The sequence below is a fragment of the Corvus hawaiiensis genome, chromosome 2, assembly GCF_020740725.1.
Source record: "Corvus hawaiiensis isolate bCorHaw1 chromosome 2, bCorHaw1.pri.cur, whole genome shotgun sequence".
Taxonomy (NCBI): domain Eukaryota; kingdom Metazoa; phylum Chordata; class Aves; order Passeriformes; family Corvidae; genus Corvus; species Corvus hawaiiensis.
Window position 1 is genome coordinate 60,024,376 of NC_063214.1, and position 17,039 is coordinate 60,041,414.

General features: G+C 39.9%; 1 protein-coding gene across 3 annotated transcripts; it reads right to left on the minus strand.

The window, feature by feature from the left end:
* Positions 1–383: 383 nt before the first annotated feature.
* Positions 384–12,511, minus strand: SLC25A30 (solute carrier family 25 member 30). Of its 3 annotated transcripts, none has more exons than XM_048295485.1 (11): positions 12,439–12,511; positions 11,760–11,849; positions 9,680–9,758; positions 7,985–8,132; positions 7,267–7,361; positions 6,910–6,995; positions 5,603–5,698; positions 4,621–4,745; positions 3,971–4,109; positions 2,830–2,910; positions 384–2,050 (listed from the first exon to the last, which is right to left on the minus strand). In XM_048295485.1, exons 2-11 carry the CDS (start codon positions 11,778–11,780, stop codon positions 2,009–2,011), a joined length of 912 nt encoding a protein of 303 aa, XP_048151442.1. In that variant the 5' UTR covers positions 11,781–11,849; positions 12,439–12,511; the 3' UTR covers positions 384–2,008. The 3 variants fall into 3 exon arrangements, with proteins under 3 accessions (XP_048151442.1, XP_048151443.1, XP_048151444.1); XM_048295486.1 differs by having other exon boundaries at positions 12,426–12,445; XM_048295487.1 differs by lacking the exon at positions 11,760–11,849 and having other exon boundaries at positions 12,439–12,496.
* Positions 12,512–17,039: the final 4,528 nt, after the last annotated feature.

Here is a 17,039-nt window from a genome sequence, read left to right on the forward strand (position 1 = left end):
ATATGTGTTCTACCACACATGATCTCCAGAAAGCCACTCTGGTTACAAGTGTGAGAAACTTACTCTGTTGCTACACAAAACTAAGCTGATTAATCTGTTTCAGACCAAGCAGTTTCTGTAACAGAGAGGGAAAATAGTCTTGCTGTTTAAGATATGCCAAAGAACAGCAAAAACCTATGGTCAGTGCCTGTTATTCCGCCACAAGTGACAGAAACACAAGCTTTTAACTACAGCAACTTTAGTGTGCCTTGGCCAAATAACCAGTAACATGGGACAGCTCAATGCCAGCAACAGCTTTCCTTTGTTAATCACCTTGAAGTATTTGAAACTTCCCACCACTGTTTGAAAATTAGAAACTGAAAGCAATTCTAGAGTCATCACACTTTACATTTTAATACTTTTAATAGGCTTGAAAATGTAAAACATATACTTTGCTTACATAGTGTACAAAAGTATTTACAGATTTTTTTTATTAAAGCACAGAAACAGTTGTAAGGGTAAACACTGCACATCAGCATAACCCTATATATAGAAAACATTGTACCTAGGAAAGAAAGTGCCTTGTGCATTTAAAAAACCCACTTGTGAACTAAAAATTACTAATTCTAAGTGATTATAGCAATTTTGAAATCACAATGAAACTCCTTTAAGTGGAATGCATGATTCTATGAAAAATGTGTAAAAGATTAACACAAGGCCACAAAAATCCAAAGCTATGCATCCTCCTTTGCTGCCCTCTGTAAACACAGAAGATCCATCCTACAACTTGCATCTCACACATTCCTTTTTCCTGGAATTCAACTGCAGCACTTAATAATAATCTTGATGTAACTGTTTAGTTAATGGCCCTGAAGTTTTGATATACCTTTAAGCCTAAAGGTAACGTTTATAGAAGCTGTGTTTGATTTCTACATCAAGTGTTTCCTTGCATGTAAGAGCAACTTGAGCCTCTTTGGTATATGAAAGTGTTCACTAGTTCTGACCTTGGGTATCTTTTTAGAGAAGGAAATCAGTATTTATAGTAGATTCACTTTTGGGGCCGTTGGCTCTTGTCACACAGGCACCTATGTGACAGAGCCTGACTGCTCAGTGTAAAACTTGCACCTTTCAGATGACACCTAACAGCCAGTAACCAGTAGTTCTTCCCAAGGACAGAAGAGGCATGGAAAGTTTCTCTGCAAGATCAGCAGATGGGCATGAACTTGTTTGAACTTCATTCCTACTTGCAATTTACATATGAATATGTTGAAGAATCACTTATGCTGAAATCAAGAATTATACATTGGAAGAAAAAAAAACCCAACTTTCTTTAAGCTATGCAAAGCTGTCAACTGTAGCAACCACACTTGCTAATGAAGCTGGATTATTCCCAGCAAATTATGCAGACATCTCAGGACTTAGAACACAGGAAAGCTTCAAAACCAGAAGCAGATTTTATACCGCAGTAGTTATTCTGCCAACCTGAAAGCTGGCAAACATGTCTTGTGACACTTCCAGTTGACTGGAAGCTTTAAGCTATTACAATCAAATTGTATACATTTCTGAAAGCAGGAAAAGCCCAGCTCCGTGGTTCTGCTTATCTTCCCTTACAAAAGTATTTTTTCCTTTACAGAAATCTTTTTTCTTTCCTTCCTTTATGGAAATCTATGGAAATACAGAAGAAAAAACCTGGTCTTTGACTCTTACATAACACTGTGCTTTGAGACTCAGATGCACAAAGTTGCATTAAAGATCCTTACATTCAAGAACATCGAAACAGTTGACAGAAGGTATTCCACCATGTTTGGTTCAGTCTGAAAAACAGTGCACATCATCCACTGAATCATGTGCACAAGCCATGGTTACAGGAGCCAGTTTGCCTTGAAATCACTTCCAGGTTCTTCTCACTCAGTCTTGCAGTGACCTCTTCCTTTGGCCAGCAGTTCAGACAATAATGAGCAAGTACTCAAGACAAATTGCACATTGCTCAGACAGTACATTAACAGAATTCTGTACACAGCTCAGCCTGTCAGGCATCCAATTTCTTCAGCTGTTCATATGTCAGAAAGAACTGACACAGTTGTTAAGGAAAACTGCTTCCTGTTCAAGCAGTGAAAACTGGTCACTTCACTACCGAAGGTCAGCTGCATCTGTGTGAAACTGTGTTCCACTCCTTGTTCCTTCCTATGCCATGCTGCAGGTTGGCTACTTTTTTTACACAATACTAGGCAGAACAATGAAACTTGCTTTAAGGCTGGTGATACAACTTACTATCCTATCCTTTTTCCTCAGGATCTTAAACCCAGGACTGAGGAGGCAGGACAATGCTGCAAAAGCACTTAAGAGTCTTTACTCACTTAGCTTTGATGGGCTAAAGAATGTTTGCTTATTGAAAAAAAATTACTACCAACCCACTTCCCAAGGCTCTGATCAGCTGGCTCTTGAAACAAAGCCAAAATTGTGAGACTAAGATAAACACAAAGATTGCATCAGTAACTGCTTACAGTTTCCCCAGTTCTGGAAATAGCCACCATTCCTAACTCACCTGGTCAATTCTGTTTAAAACTAGGCTCAAAACAAAGGAAATTGGCAGGTATGAAATTGGAAGAACAGAAAATTATTTTGCAAGATCATATTTTTTTATTCACTCTGTGTGAATCACAAATTCAATCTGACTGGAAGCAATTGACTAAAAAAAACCCAAAAACTGTCAACTGCACAATTTTCCATTCATAAAAAAAAAGGGAATATCTGTGCTGATATGACATATCCCATACTGAGTAAATCTGTAAAAAACAATACTTGCTGTTGTATGGCTAACTTAGCTTTGCACACCTGTGGAAAGGATACAATAATATTCCAAGGACCAAGTCTTAACCAGTTTGGCCAAAATCCTTTATACAGAGCAAAAAAGCCTTCATTCTTCCATGTCTAGGAAAAAAAACAAACAAACCCACATAACAAGAATACACTTACATAATTCTTTTTTAGTGAAAAATTCAGACAGCATCTCAGCTAACAAGACAAGGGGGTGGCTTACTCATGTAACCTTAATTTAATCTTATTTTCTGACAGGACAAAAAGCACATTTCACTAGATAAAACCAAGATTAGTAATGCCTGCAGCATTATCTGGCAGGTAAAGCTGCAGTCTGTATCACTCAGTACTCAACATAGATTGATCCAAATTGCATTTCTGGACTTGCCCCCACTCCCCCCCCCCGCCCCCCCCCCGAAAAAAAAAACCACCAAACCAAAACACCACACCAAAAAAACCAAACACAACCCCAAAAAAGCCTTGCAAAGTGCTGCCTGTAAACCTGCAGTTCACATTTGGCAGCCCCTTGAAATTTGCTGCATGTAAACCTGTAGCTAACATTAGGCAGTCCCTTGAAATATTTCAGTCTCCTTTATGGACCTCACAATTACACTGGACAATGTGACTTGGACTGCTCAGTTAACAGTTGGACACCAATAGCTTACTATCCATTCTTCTCCATGTAAAAGGCCATCATGGTCCCACCTCATACCAAATTTAGAGACTTAAGAAATCAAATCAAAGTAATCAAAATCAGAGGCTGACCTTGCCTCTGGCTGCACTAGCCTTTCCATTATGCAGTAAGCAACATAGAAAACCATCTGTTCCAGACGATCTTGTTCTTCAAGGACTGACCTATGAAATGATAATATCCTGTCAGCCTGACATAGTATAAAGCTGAGCAAGATAGAGTGCTGCTGAGAGCCTTCCTCTCCTCATCCAAGGCCCCAAAGGAAGCAAGGTTCCGCAGGAGACACTAACTTTCTTCCTGCCTTTCTGTCAAGATAGTTGATACTTTTCACACCGAGTGCATTACTGACAGCATAGTCCTTTTGAGCATTATGGAAAAAAGCGCATTTAAGTTCTTAGGGAAAACAGAACAATTTTGGGCTCTACAGCAAAACCACTGCTGGTGGCAGCAGTTTCCATTTGTGATGATACATGAACTACTTACCTGTAACAAGCAATCCAAAGTGCCCTTGTAGACTGAGTGTCCCCCATGTTGTTGGCTTTTCTGATTCATCATGCGTGTTCTTACAACATCAACTGGGTTGGATGCAAGGGCTCCAGCTAACCCACAAAGAAAACTGGAACTAATAAAAGAAGGGTTTAATGAAATCTGATCTAACACACAGATGCACAAGAATTTCCCCTTCCCAGGAAATTCACACAATAATAATGACTGTTTAATGCTTTTAGAAAGAATTAAATCAGCTAATGGATGCGGAAAGTTACTTTTCATTTACTATAAACGCATAATTTTGAAGATTTGCTATACAGCCCTTATATACAGTATGCTTGAAAAGATGTTTGTGCCCCTGGGGATAATATTTGACTAACTTTCATCTAACCTTAATTTGCACAGTTGAATGATTCAGTCCACCCACAAAACAAGTTTCCATATTTCAAAAGAACATTAAATCCAAATGCTAAGTAAAATTAGCTTCCATGCTACCATTTGAGATATTACATTAAAAATTATAAACACATCAAAAGTATATTTACATCTAGACATATTAACATGATAGAAAAATCAAAATACTCATCTCCCCTATTGCAAGAACTAACCAATCATGAGCTATACAACCAGTTAAACAAACTTACAGGAAGTGAGTATATACTGTATCTCCCATATATCCAGACATAATTATGTGCTTTTTAGTAAGGTCATACACTGGCAGTTCCACTCCAACAACAATAGCAGCCCTCTGTGCTGTCAATGATACTCCCTGGCAAAAGAAAGGATATAGCTGAAGTTTAAAGTCAACCTTTGTGCACTGTTAGAAAAGCCAAGCTCTTATAATACAAAGCAAAACACCACAAATGCGTTAAGAACATTGCAAATTCAAGTGAGGCTAACTAGTACAAGTCTTAGAAGTATGAGCTCCAAAACCACAAATTTAAAATAACAGATAAATCACTTCTCCACAGAAAATAAAGGATCTGAAGTTGCCATTTTGTATCTCTGCTTAACATCTCAATTCTTGCATCAACAGTCAGCTAAAACCTCAAAACCAGTGTTCCTTTGCTGCTAGCTGAAAAACTGACAAAGTAAGAAGAATGAACAGAAAACTTTGTGAGAAAAGCACACTAATAGAAAAGCATTCATATTTTCCAGCTGTTTCAAAACAAGTGTCCATTTTGGGTCTTCAGTTGTTATACAGTCATTGACTATAACTGGCCCAAGAGACAACCTGTAAGACTGAGTAAGAGAATTCCTGAGCTAGAGGGGATGCTCTTTAGCTCCTCTGCTTCCAAGTGTTCTTTAGGATATGTTTTAAAACAGACAGAGCATACAGTTAGAGAGGTGTCATGCCATTGAGAGGTTCAACAAAGGGTTGTTGAACTATTCCTAGAGACAGTCACCCTAATTGAAGCCTACATTTGTCTTCCCTCTCCTAAGTGGCAACTAATCCATGCACACAAGACTTCACCAAAAAGCACTGAGACACCAGCAGTGAAGCAGTCATGACAAATGACAGACATTACATCCTCCATATTTCAGCTGAGAACACTGTAGGAATACATGAAATTCTGAGCAAGGAAGTGTAGTTGAAGTGTAAGACGCAGTCCAAAAAATACTTGCCTTCCATAATCCTTTAGTGCCTTCCTTTTGGTAGATCTGTATGAAGTTACCCATCATTCCTCCTTGAATCATATTACCTTGGGCTTGCATTCTGATCTGAGATTCATTTGAAGATACAATTAAAACATAAATACAACCAATAAAATAATAAAACTATATTAAACTACTAAGTTACAACTGCAAGTAGTGAAGTCAATTTCTCTTTGAATACAAAGCAAGAGCTGACATTATCACAACCATGGTGCAATCTTTTTGCCTTAACTATCCAAATGCAGCTGCTAATTTTGAACAAGTATGTGGTACAATTCTTAGCTGCATTAAGTCACTTCTATTTCTGTATTGGGTACACTCCTCCATTTAGATAAGACTGGCAGATGGGTTCTGCAGGACGTTCTTTGCAGTGCTCTCACAGGAACATGTTGACATGAAAGGTTAAAAAGATTAATGTTTCAGCCACTGAGAACCAGAGTCTTCAACCCTGTAGATTTATAAGAACATCCTTAGGAACCTGCCAAGGTAACTTCCAAATACAAGTTGTCAACAAGCAACTTGCCACAGGGACATAATTTTAGGAAGTAACTAATTGAAGCCACACTTGAAATACAAGCTTATGTTTGAAATGCCACTACATAACCACACTAGCACTATGAAGGATTAAGCTTTTTAGTGGCTTCAGAAAAACAGTTTTCTTGACTTCCTTTTCCTTAGGAGCAGCTGTGTAAGTCACAAGCTCCAGTTTTGTAAGATTAATACCATCAACCCTTCCAAGTAGCCTACTATCATTAAGCTAACAGATTCTTGAAGATTGAAGAGGTGGTTGTTTCACTAATTCACTTTAAATGACTGATGCTGGAACGCCATTTCCTTGGAACACAGATTTGCAAAGCCTCTCTACCGTGTTAAGGAATCATACAGTACAAGTAGCATTCACTGGAACTCTTCCCTCTGAATTGATCTTCACCTATTTTGAGCTCTAGAAACATCCTAGTGTAATAGTGTTACCAAGAAGTACAGATGAAATATGCAGTGTGGCTTCCACACAAACACTACAGCAGGAAAGTTATTCTCTCCCCACACTCAGAAAACTGTGGATCCAACTGCCTCCCCAACCTTCACTTTCCTCATGTGTACTTCCAAATAATTAGTATGGATCAGAAGGAGGTTCCAAGAATTCAGGATGTTACTGATTTTTTAGAAGCTAAGAGATAAGAATAAATATGGTTACAAAACCAATCCTATATTCATCAGGAGACTGTTTTTATTTCAGGAGAGAACAAAAACTAAAAAGACAAGCTCTACATAATTACCTTTAAGACATCTGTAGGGTTGGCAATAGAGGACGAGATTACTCCCGAAAGAATGCCACACAGAACATTCATCATGAGGGTTTCATCTATTTCACAAACAAAGAGTTTAGCTGCAGATTTACAAAGCATAAGATGCATTATGACAGGATGATGCCTCCCCTCATTTAACTTGAGAGTGCCAGTTACAGAAGCCATAAAACCTGTTCTGACGAGTTATCCTTGCTGACTCACTTTGTTGTAACTGGTATAAGGAATGTTTTCTCAGTAGCCTTGTTCAAATGCTACAGTAAGATACCAAATGGAAACAGTCAGCTTCAAGCAAATCAGTCCTCAATTAAATGGAAAATAACCACTCACCTTCTGGATGCTCAACAAACATTCTTTTTAAGCTCTGGTAAGTGCCTATTTTTAGAGTTCCATATGAAGCTTGCCGTAGCATTGCAGGTGCAATCCTGTGAAAAAAAACCAGCAATAATGTTTATGCTCAAGATCTCAAAAACTCATCAGAAAATTCTTCCTGGTGCAGAAATATCTAGCAGAGAAAGGTTTGTTCATTTAAATCAACAATTTAAACTCACTGTGAACAAAACAAGCTTTAGAGCTTTTTAGGTTTTGGTTTTTTTAAATAGAGCCTGCAAGAACATGAATGAACTGTGAAGGGATTACTGTTAGACCATGCTTCAACTTATGATCTATAAAATAGCTTGCAGGCATGTCTGAAATGTAATTCCTCCACCATCCTGCATGTTTTGAAGAAAAGCGTGCTCATTTATAAACAAAGGTTAATTCAATTTTAATTCTGAGAGACGGAACAACCATAGCAGCACTGTAGAGAATAACCTTATGATAAGCTATTTTGTTTCAAGTAGGTTTTGTTGTTTGATGGGGGGTTTTTTTAAACATGAAATGCTATTGCAGTGTGCAGCACTGAAGGTGTCTAAGCTTGGTCTTCCAACTTCCAGATTAAGGCTAATGAAATACCTTGTAATCCTGAAACTCAAAAATTCACATACAGTGGGCTTATACTTATCCACAGACTGTTCATAAGCCATTGCTGCAGCCCAGTTAATCTTACCCACAGTATAAGGCTTTCAATCCTTCTTCTCTGCATATTCTGACCAGTGCATGCACCATTCCACGGTAGCGGATCTCTTTGTATTTGGCATCATTAACTTGACCTTGAACCTGGAGACGTGTTTTGGTCAGATCAATGGGGAAAGTACCTTAAAGGAAAATGAGTGAGAAAATTAATGAAGTACCTACCTAATCAAAGACAACAGAGCACATCATACAAGAACCAGGAACATTTATTATATATCACAACATATAAAAGCACTCCCATAGGAAAGAAGTCTTTCTTACCAAGACTCTCTTTTAAAGAACTTATTCACCTTCTATCACCTTGGCTCTTCTAAAGGCCTGTCAGAGGCCCTGACTACTTCCTGTGTTTACATTTCACATTCACTGTATTTTCAAGCAACATGGCATTGCCTGGTTATAATCAGCCACACTGAACAGGACTCTGCAATCTCACTCAGGTACTGAGTTTGCATGTGTATTCTGCCAACACCTTTAAAGAGGATGTCATTGAAGGCAAATAAATTCTATAGGACCTGCTACACAGACTCTGGCCTAGTATCTTAAAAAGCAGTAGCAGCAGTACCTATTTCTCTTACTGCTTTCCTGTAGCCCACTGCTATGTTATGTTCAGTTCATACTCTCCATGCTCCCCTTATGAAAGGATTCAGAAAGCATATCCATCCAAGAAAAGGATGACCTCAACATCCTATACTCACCTAAGCACTAACAGCAGTCAGGATTAACTACACCTGTTCAAGTGAGGCAAAGCTTTCGTAAATTATTTGTCTTCCTTACAAAGCTTTTGGCATTATTGGCCATATTCAGTCAAGTCAAATAAGAGAGGTTTCAAAATCAAGTTTGCACAAGTTTCCTATCTAGAAATCCTTCCCATCCCTGGAATCATTCAAAGTCAGATTTGACAAGGCTTTGAGCAACCTGATTTAATTAAAGATGTCCCTGCTCAAAGCAGGGGGGTTGGACCAGATGACCTTCCAACCCAAACTATTCTATGAAAACAAAATAGTAGTTTTAAGTGTAATTTTATATTGCATCTACTTTTCTAGACAGACCTTGCATGCAAGCCCACCACATGCCAAATCATCTTCTGCTTCAATGAAAATTTCCTTTATTTTCATGTACGTGCATTTCAGATACAACTTTGTAAGGATGTTGATATTTTAGGGTTGCCTTTAGAGTAGGCCTAGAACATCAGATGCACTGTCTCACTACAGCAATTATCCTGTGTTGCTCACTATTGAAATTAAGTGTTCAAATCTAAGCAGCCACTTACACTCAAGAAAAGGTAATTTAAACTGCAACATAGAGACTCAGGAAAGCTAAGAGAAAAATTTACATGTTAAGAGCTTAACTTGTCTACTGCAGCAAAGCAGAAAAACTGTATCTACTTACAACCACTGTCTAGGAACACATCAAACAAACAACAAACAATAAAGCACAAAGGCAAAATATGTGTAAAAGCAAGACTCACCAGGGATGAGAGTTTACAGACACAAGTGTTCTGACATTGCAACAGAGATCAGAGGAACTCTTCAGTCAGCATTAAACAAAAAATTCTATGCAATAGACCACCATATACTACTGTGTCACTGGCAGCATGGAACCAAACTTGTTTTACATAGAGACTATCCAAGTCAAGAAAACCACATCAACAGTTAAAGCAAATGCTTACCACATTCTGCAGTGATTGATGCTAAACCTCCATAGATAAAGGGCTTCCAGTTCAGTGCTGGCATTATTGGTTCCTCTTTCTGTGAAAAAGGAATATTTAACACTTATGTAGGTACATGCCATATATATACATGCTAACACCTAGGAAAAACTTGGTGCCTGGTCCATTTAAAATGGGCCTTTCAAACATGCTAAGGGTAAAAAAATATTTAATACCTTTGACAATCAGAAGAAAGACAGGAATACCATAGAAAGGCATCTGGGTTCAAATCAGTGTCCACTATGTATTTTGGCCACCACTCTCCTCACCATGAAAGGTTAAAGCAGTTTGTCTCCCAGGCACAATTTAAGGAGCACTGCAATGAATAACCTCCAAGGATTTTCACCAAGCTAAACTAGTTTGACTACATCCTGCAGTTGAATGGAACTTTTAGGACAATCATTACAAAACTTCCTTTCTTCCAGTTACCGACATTAATTAGCATGAGCTACGCTGGTACACTTGGACAGAAAATAAGGGTGCATACACCATTTTGCTTCCATTAAGACTTATTTCTGCCACCAGGGTTCACAATATTCATTCTTGTGAATGTTACGTGAAACTTGTGTCAATTAAGTGAATTTGACAAAGTAACCACAATTCATAATCAACTATGGCATATGCTTTGCAGCATGTTAAAGTAATCCAATTATATTAGAAAAGAAGTAAGAACTTCAAAACCAAACTAATCCAGCCAATACAAGATTGCCCTTCCCAAAACCAAGCAGGTCTCTCCACAGCTTATTTTTCCCCTTCCTCACAATATAAATACTTTTCATTCCCCATTTTCTGTAACATCCCCCTAAACATTGCATTCTACAGTTATTTTTGCCCATTAATTTTATGGGAAAATTTTACTTGAAAGTACTTCACTTGGCACTTACACTCCCTGTTATTCTCCTGTGCTTAATCACCCAGAGTGCCCAACTGGAAAATATCACAAATACACCAGTTACTTAGCCCTGCCTTTTGTACAGGAGAACCTTCTTCAGTCATTTCCTCTAGAAATGCCAATAATCCAGCACCTAAATGAAGTTTCAGAGTTGCAGACACTCAGCAGGGCTGAATAGTTTCTGCAGCCCCAGTTTTCTTTTTATCATCTTTACTTCATGATAAGCTACCTGATATTCTGACACACAAGGAAACAAAAGAAGCTAAAAATCACAGAGTTTCATATACTCAACACCTACATGCACAGAAATCCATTTACTTTTTAGACTACTGCAAAGAACACCGTTGATGGAGAAAAAAAATGCAAAACAAAAAAATCCAAGGAAAAGGCAACTAAGGCCACCCCACTATACTGCCAAAAAGAGTGCAGTACAGAGGGTCTGGGCACACAGGCTTAGACCATGCCAGCTTTTCAACAAATGAGGCAGAGCCACATGGATATGACGCTGTATGAGAGGGAGGCCAGTTCCAGCTCCAAGTGCCTCATAATCCTGTTCTGCCATGATTAATGGCACATCATTTAATTAACAGAGACAAAGCTAAGCTCAGTTTGTCCACTATCAGCCACACACCTGATCGTTGCTCCTGAGAAACTCATCAAAACTGACAGTTAAGACCCCCCAACATATCAAAACAAATTTTCATCTACCACAAATACCATAACAGTAATAAAACTAAAATATATCATTTTTCTGTTTGTTTCATATTTCACTCTAGGCAATGAAGGCTTTTTCTATGTAATTCTGAACATGGCCAAATGAAGTTTTCAGTTTGTACACAGATTTACAAATATTAGTTGAAGCTTCAGTATATACATAGGATACCCTAATGCAAAAATTTTATAGCACACTCTTCCTTTGACAGATCCCAAGGTGAAGGTCAAGGTCTGTACATCTGAAAGGCTTTCAAGTCTCATCTCCTGCCAGTATGCCAAACTAACAGTATGAATCTTTCCACTTCTAATCTCCAGCCCTCCTTCTAGATTTCCATACTTTAGAAAGAAGTATGAAGAAGAAGAAGAAGAAAAAATGAGAGCAAAGAGGGAAAGTTTTTCTCAGAAAAAAACCCCAAAACAATCAAAAAGACACACCAGCCAGTAATTTCGCCCCATGATCTCAGCTGTCTCATTTTCTGCTCATATTCTGAATTCTTGGTTTGCTTCTTACTCAGAACTTCTTCCCTGTATCAATAAAAATAGTTAGTGTCTCCTCAGAACAGTTCTGTGTCAGCTAAGTGGCAAACTAGTCAAAAAGAGAACCCAGCCATCATTATAGAAAAAGTTGATGTCTCCACTTTTACTAGAAAAATATTGTCTTTACAAAATATACATTGTTGTACCCTGAACATCAGTGATGACAGAGGGGATGCTTGACCTTAAAGGACATTGGGTTTAATTATTACAGAGATTCGTCTATGCACTTTCTGCAGAGGTCAGAAGAGACTCTTCTTTCTTTTAACCACAGCGTGACCAAAGCAAACCCAAAAGCCCAGGTTCCATAAAAGAACAAATCACTTAAACAGCCCGATATTTCCCTGATGGGGAACAGGCTTGAAAAGTCACACATCGAATCATATATTGGTGAAAAACATCGCTAGTGTATTAAGCACACAGTATACTCGAGTTCACAGTGGTTTTAACTATTTAAAACGGATTCGGGTCTAGGAAGGCAACAACGACTGTATAAACTACGCATGAAAGATGGGCTCCCACCCCCCAAGACCTGAGAGCAGCAGCGGCCGCCACCTCCCCACTCACCACCGAGCCCTACCCGAGTCCCGCCGCGCCGGTCCCACCGCTCCCAAACCCCAGCGCCGCTTTCCGCGGCCGCGACGGCTTTTGGGGAACGCGGGGCTCCGCCCCGGGGCGGGCTGGCCCGAGGGGCCGAGCCGGGAGTGGGGTGTGGAAGGGGTGGGTGTAAAGCTGCGGTTGGTTTGAAGGGCCCTTCGAGCTGGCTGTAATTATCTGGGAAAAGATTAACCACGCTGACCTTGCAGTCAGAGGTCTCCCCTCGCCGCTGGCCTTGGGAAGCTGCTGGGCTGGTGGGGCAGGCTGGCATTTTCCATTAGCATTCCTGCCCCAGGAGAATGGAGCGGCTGTCGGGTGTTTCAGCGCTCCCCGGTTAACGAGCAGGTCGCTCGCCCCGCAGGGTTTGACCCCATCGTTACCTATAAGGACGTTGATTTTGCCCCTCGGTTTACGATCCTGCGGGCGCCTGTGCTGCCAGCGACAACTCAGCAGTACCTGGGCAAAGCTTTCCTCAGGCAGCTCAGGAAACTACTACGCAGCTACCTGCCGAGTGGAGGAACAGAAAGGGGCTTAAATAGCTACTTTGCTCTTTAAAACACCCTCTTGAATATTTTTGGCAGAAGGATTCAGTAGTGATTCGGTAGTAGTAGTAGTATTACACAGTTCTGTGCCATTCTAATTGTTTCTTTGCATTACCAGTGCAGAAATAATGGATTCAGCACATAAGCTTTACATTGCTTTGTAAACACATATCCAGTGCCTGTCCAGAAGGAAAGGGGCTATCCAAAAGGGCAGGTCTCAGCCGCTATACAGGTGTCAGTGAACACTGGATGAGAACCAGAACTAGTCTGGTCCAGAGCCCAGGGCTCCCTGTGAAATAGCTGGAATCAGCTCTTTTGCTGCCCCTAAAGGCAGAGTGTTCTGGCAACTCGGTGCTTTCTGTTCCTGACTGAAGAGCTGCCAGGAGTGCTTGTAAGGACCTACCCCACGGTGCAGCCCTGCTGCCGCTGTCAGTCCGCTGCCTTGCAAGCGAATGGCATGCCTTACCCCGGAAAGGGCAAAACATCCTGCGGGATCGCTCCCCTCGCTAATCTCAGGGCAAGGCTGGAGGCTGAGAGCCTTTATTTAAGCTTACGGGATGGTAGAGAAAGGGGGTAACACCCGCTCAGTTCTCATTAGGAAGCTGGATGTGGCTTTGCATGCAACCCTCGATAAAGCATAAGGAATCCAAAATCTGGGTTCCAATGTGCTGTAAGTGCTTCATACAATGAAAAGAGTTCTCTAAAGGAATCCAAGTCCATTACAGACTTCCCAGAAATTTTGACATTACAGCTGTTAAAGGATGGGCAGCCCACAAAGCTCATGCTCTAATCACAGTGTTGCAAAGTTGTCTTTTCAGGTGGGCCTTACAGAAGGTAGCTACAAACTCCCACCTCAGAACTGGTATTCATGTTCTGACCCCTCCTGCAACTCCTAGTAACTGGCTAGTACTTGACAGGTTTTTTGTCTACAACAAGTAGTAGTACGAGCTTACTTGACATAAGCTTTGAATGGCTCCTTTCGTTTTGCAGAGATCATTTGGACTGATTCTAACACTGAGTGATTTTGCACTTTGATTCAGCCACTTAGGTTTTCTGACTTCTAAAATTTCTGCCTCCTTTTAAGAAGGACTTTAGTTCCACTCTGACCTTGAGTTGACCAGCTCCTTCTGCAGGCAGATGAGGTTTATTACCTCTGATGAAAGTCAGTTCCTGCTCACTTGTTTTATCTTGCACCCAATCACATCTCTTAAGTACCTGCTAGTTCTCAACTGTGTACTTCTGAAAACAGAGGAATTCAGGTTAACTTTTGTTACCGCTGGTGACTTTTGCATGGGTCCTCTGAATAACGTCTTCTGTTGTATTCTCACCCCAATTCCTACTACGTATGAGATACGTAATGCTTTTGTCAACAGCCAGTGGACTACTTCTGGCAAGCTGTCTCGAGCCTGGCATCTGTGTCATAGCAGCATTGACTTAGGTACTCAGCATCTTTCCACATGTCTCTGAACAATCCATGTGCTACTGATTACACAGTCTTGCAACAGCTTTTCCAAGCGCCAGTTCTTTCCCAATGGGCTGTGTAGGGCTACAGTTTAATTAGTTAATTCCCAGACCCCTGAACTTACTGCTCCTGAATTTCCTCACACATTTTTTGTTTCTTTTTTTTTTTTTAAGCAAAAGAAGACTGCCCTCAAACCATTATACCAGGGACCTCTGCTTTCTGTGCATTCATTCCTGTTTCACTATTTCCACTGTTGCTTAAAATGGAAAATCATTTCACTTCTGGTCTCTGCAGTGGTGAACACAGTTTTGCCAAGTCTCCTGCTGCTTAAATGAATGGTTAGTGAAGAGACACAGATGGCTACAGGTATTGTTCAAACTGCCTTGTCGTTTTGTCGCTAGCTTTAACCACTGGATAGTTACCTTTATTCCTTGGAAGCTTTCACAATTATTAGTTACATAATTGATTTGCATTTTTCATGTTCCATTGGGTGCACGCTGAAAGCAAGCCTAGGATATGGGAGTCGAGAGCTCCCTGCCTTGGCACAGCCTCCTCACCTTTGGTGTTTGCACTTTCTCTCTGAAGAGCATTTGATCTGACCTTCAATCATACAGCAGATGACTTTGTTGGAAAAACAGACACTCTGACACAGATCCGTGCCGTAATCAAATCTCTCCTGATGGGAGAGAGTTTTTAAAGTCCTTGCCAGGAGTTAATTTGAGAGACAAACGGAGACTTTCAGCTTTCACTGCTGCTAGAGAGTTGTGTATTAACTCTTATCAGAGAAACAGAGTCACTAGTGTGACCCAGACACAGCACAGAGCAGAGAATGCAGGAGAAAGACCAATTATCAAGATTTACACAGCCTTTTAAAGATAATTTAACCAATGGTTACTAAAAACGTACATTATTTTCACTTTCATACCAATTATTCAGTGACACAGCCGGGAACTGTGGAATTCTCTATCTAATCATTACACACTACTTTTACTGCAGAACATGGAGTAGTAGAAGACGAAGAAGAAGAAGGTTTGGAGAACAACAACAATCCTCCATTTTGATGTTTTTTTCTCTTATCTATTTACTACAAAGAGAAGCCCAAAACCTCTAGATTTTTCACCCTGTGACAATCTTACATAGTAGTCTATCACCTAATTCACACCACTGTATTTTCTAGTTCTTGTCTAATCGTAGGCAGTTTTTTCCAAGGTTGGAGGTCAAAACAGTGTTGTTCAGGGGGGTAAAAACCCTTCAAAACAGGCAGAGAAATATTCTCAGCACTCTGGGTTCCTACACACTCACTGCACTGTTGGCATGTGTAAAAATGTAAGACATAATAAATAGTACTTCTGTTGTGTTTGCCAGGGGCAAAGCCTCAACCTGGAGCACCTCATCCAGCTATGTATGGTGCATGTCAGGAGGGCTGTAGAGAAGAGTTAGGAAAATAAGGCTAGGAATACAAATCTGTAAGGAAAAATTGAAAGAAATAGACTTCCAAAAAAAAAAAAAATTAAAGAATGAGGATAACATAATCTTCAAGACTGAAAGTTATCCATAAAGAGGAACTGAATTATCTGTTCTCTACCATTTCTATTAGACATTGAACAGGCTTTCTAATGGTGTGGATAGTACTAGATGAGACTGACTGTGGAGTTTTCAGTACCTTCATCATCACCACAAACTTTTAAGAACTGTTAAGCAGCTGTTTTTGAGACATAATTATGATCTGGATTACCCAGCCCAAGCATTGGGATGGACTCAAGGATCTTTCCAACCCTTTTTTTCTGTAATTATTCAATAACATTTCCTCCTCCAGCTGCTAGCATATGTCATGTACAATGACAAAACAACTGAAGTTTCTAACTTAGTAACAAACACTACTGTGCAGAGGTCAAGGAGAAAGGAAAGTGAAATCACGAGTAACAGTAAATGTTATTTTGTAACCTTTTTTAATAAATATTTTTTTATAATCTGATTTGGGCTCTGGCATTGGCAGGAGTCAAAGGTCTTTACCGTGTCATTGTTTTGTGGATATAAAAGGGTCATGTTATTTGTTTTTAATGGGTAAAGGGTGAAGGAACAGAGGGCAGGTCCAGGCTTTGAGGGTGAAGTAACTTAGGACAGTTCTAGGCTTTGAGTGGATGAGAGTCACACAGGATAAGGTCCCAGCAAGGCAGTTCTAGTAAATGCAAACTTGTAAACTAAACAAAATTTTCTGAAAGTGTTGCAATCTTGCAGCAGGTCCTGGGAAATTGATTTCTCTTCTTTTCTGAGACTCCATACAGAGATAATAACTCCTATGGACGTCACAGTGTTGGGTTTGATGTCATTTAAATGAGCAAATGAAGAGCTGCTAAAGTTGCTCAGATAGGAAGGCACTATAGGAGGCTTTTCACTACTACAGAATACTTTCCAACATCAACAGGTAATCTTCCAGATCCTTACTAAATAAAGATCAGTCACAGTTGCTTCACAGAGGCTTTTGTCCAACATGGCACTGCACTAAACAAAGTAGCAACTGGAAGAAACAATGACAGTTTAAACGCTGGTAGATGCAACACAAAGGAGAGCAAACATTTT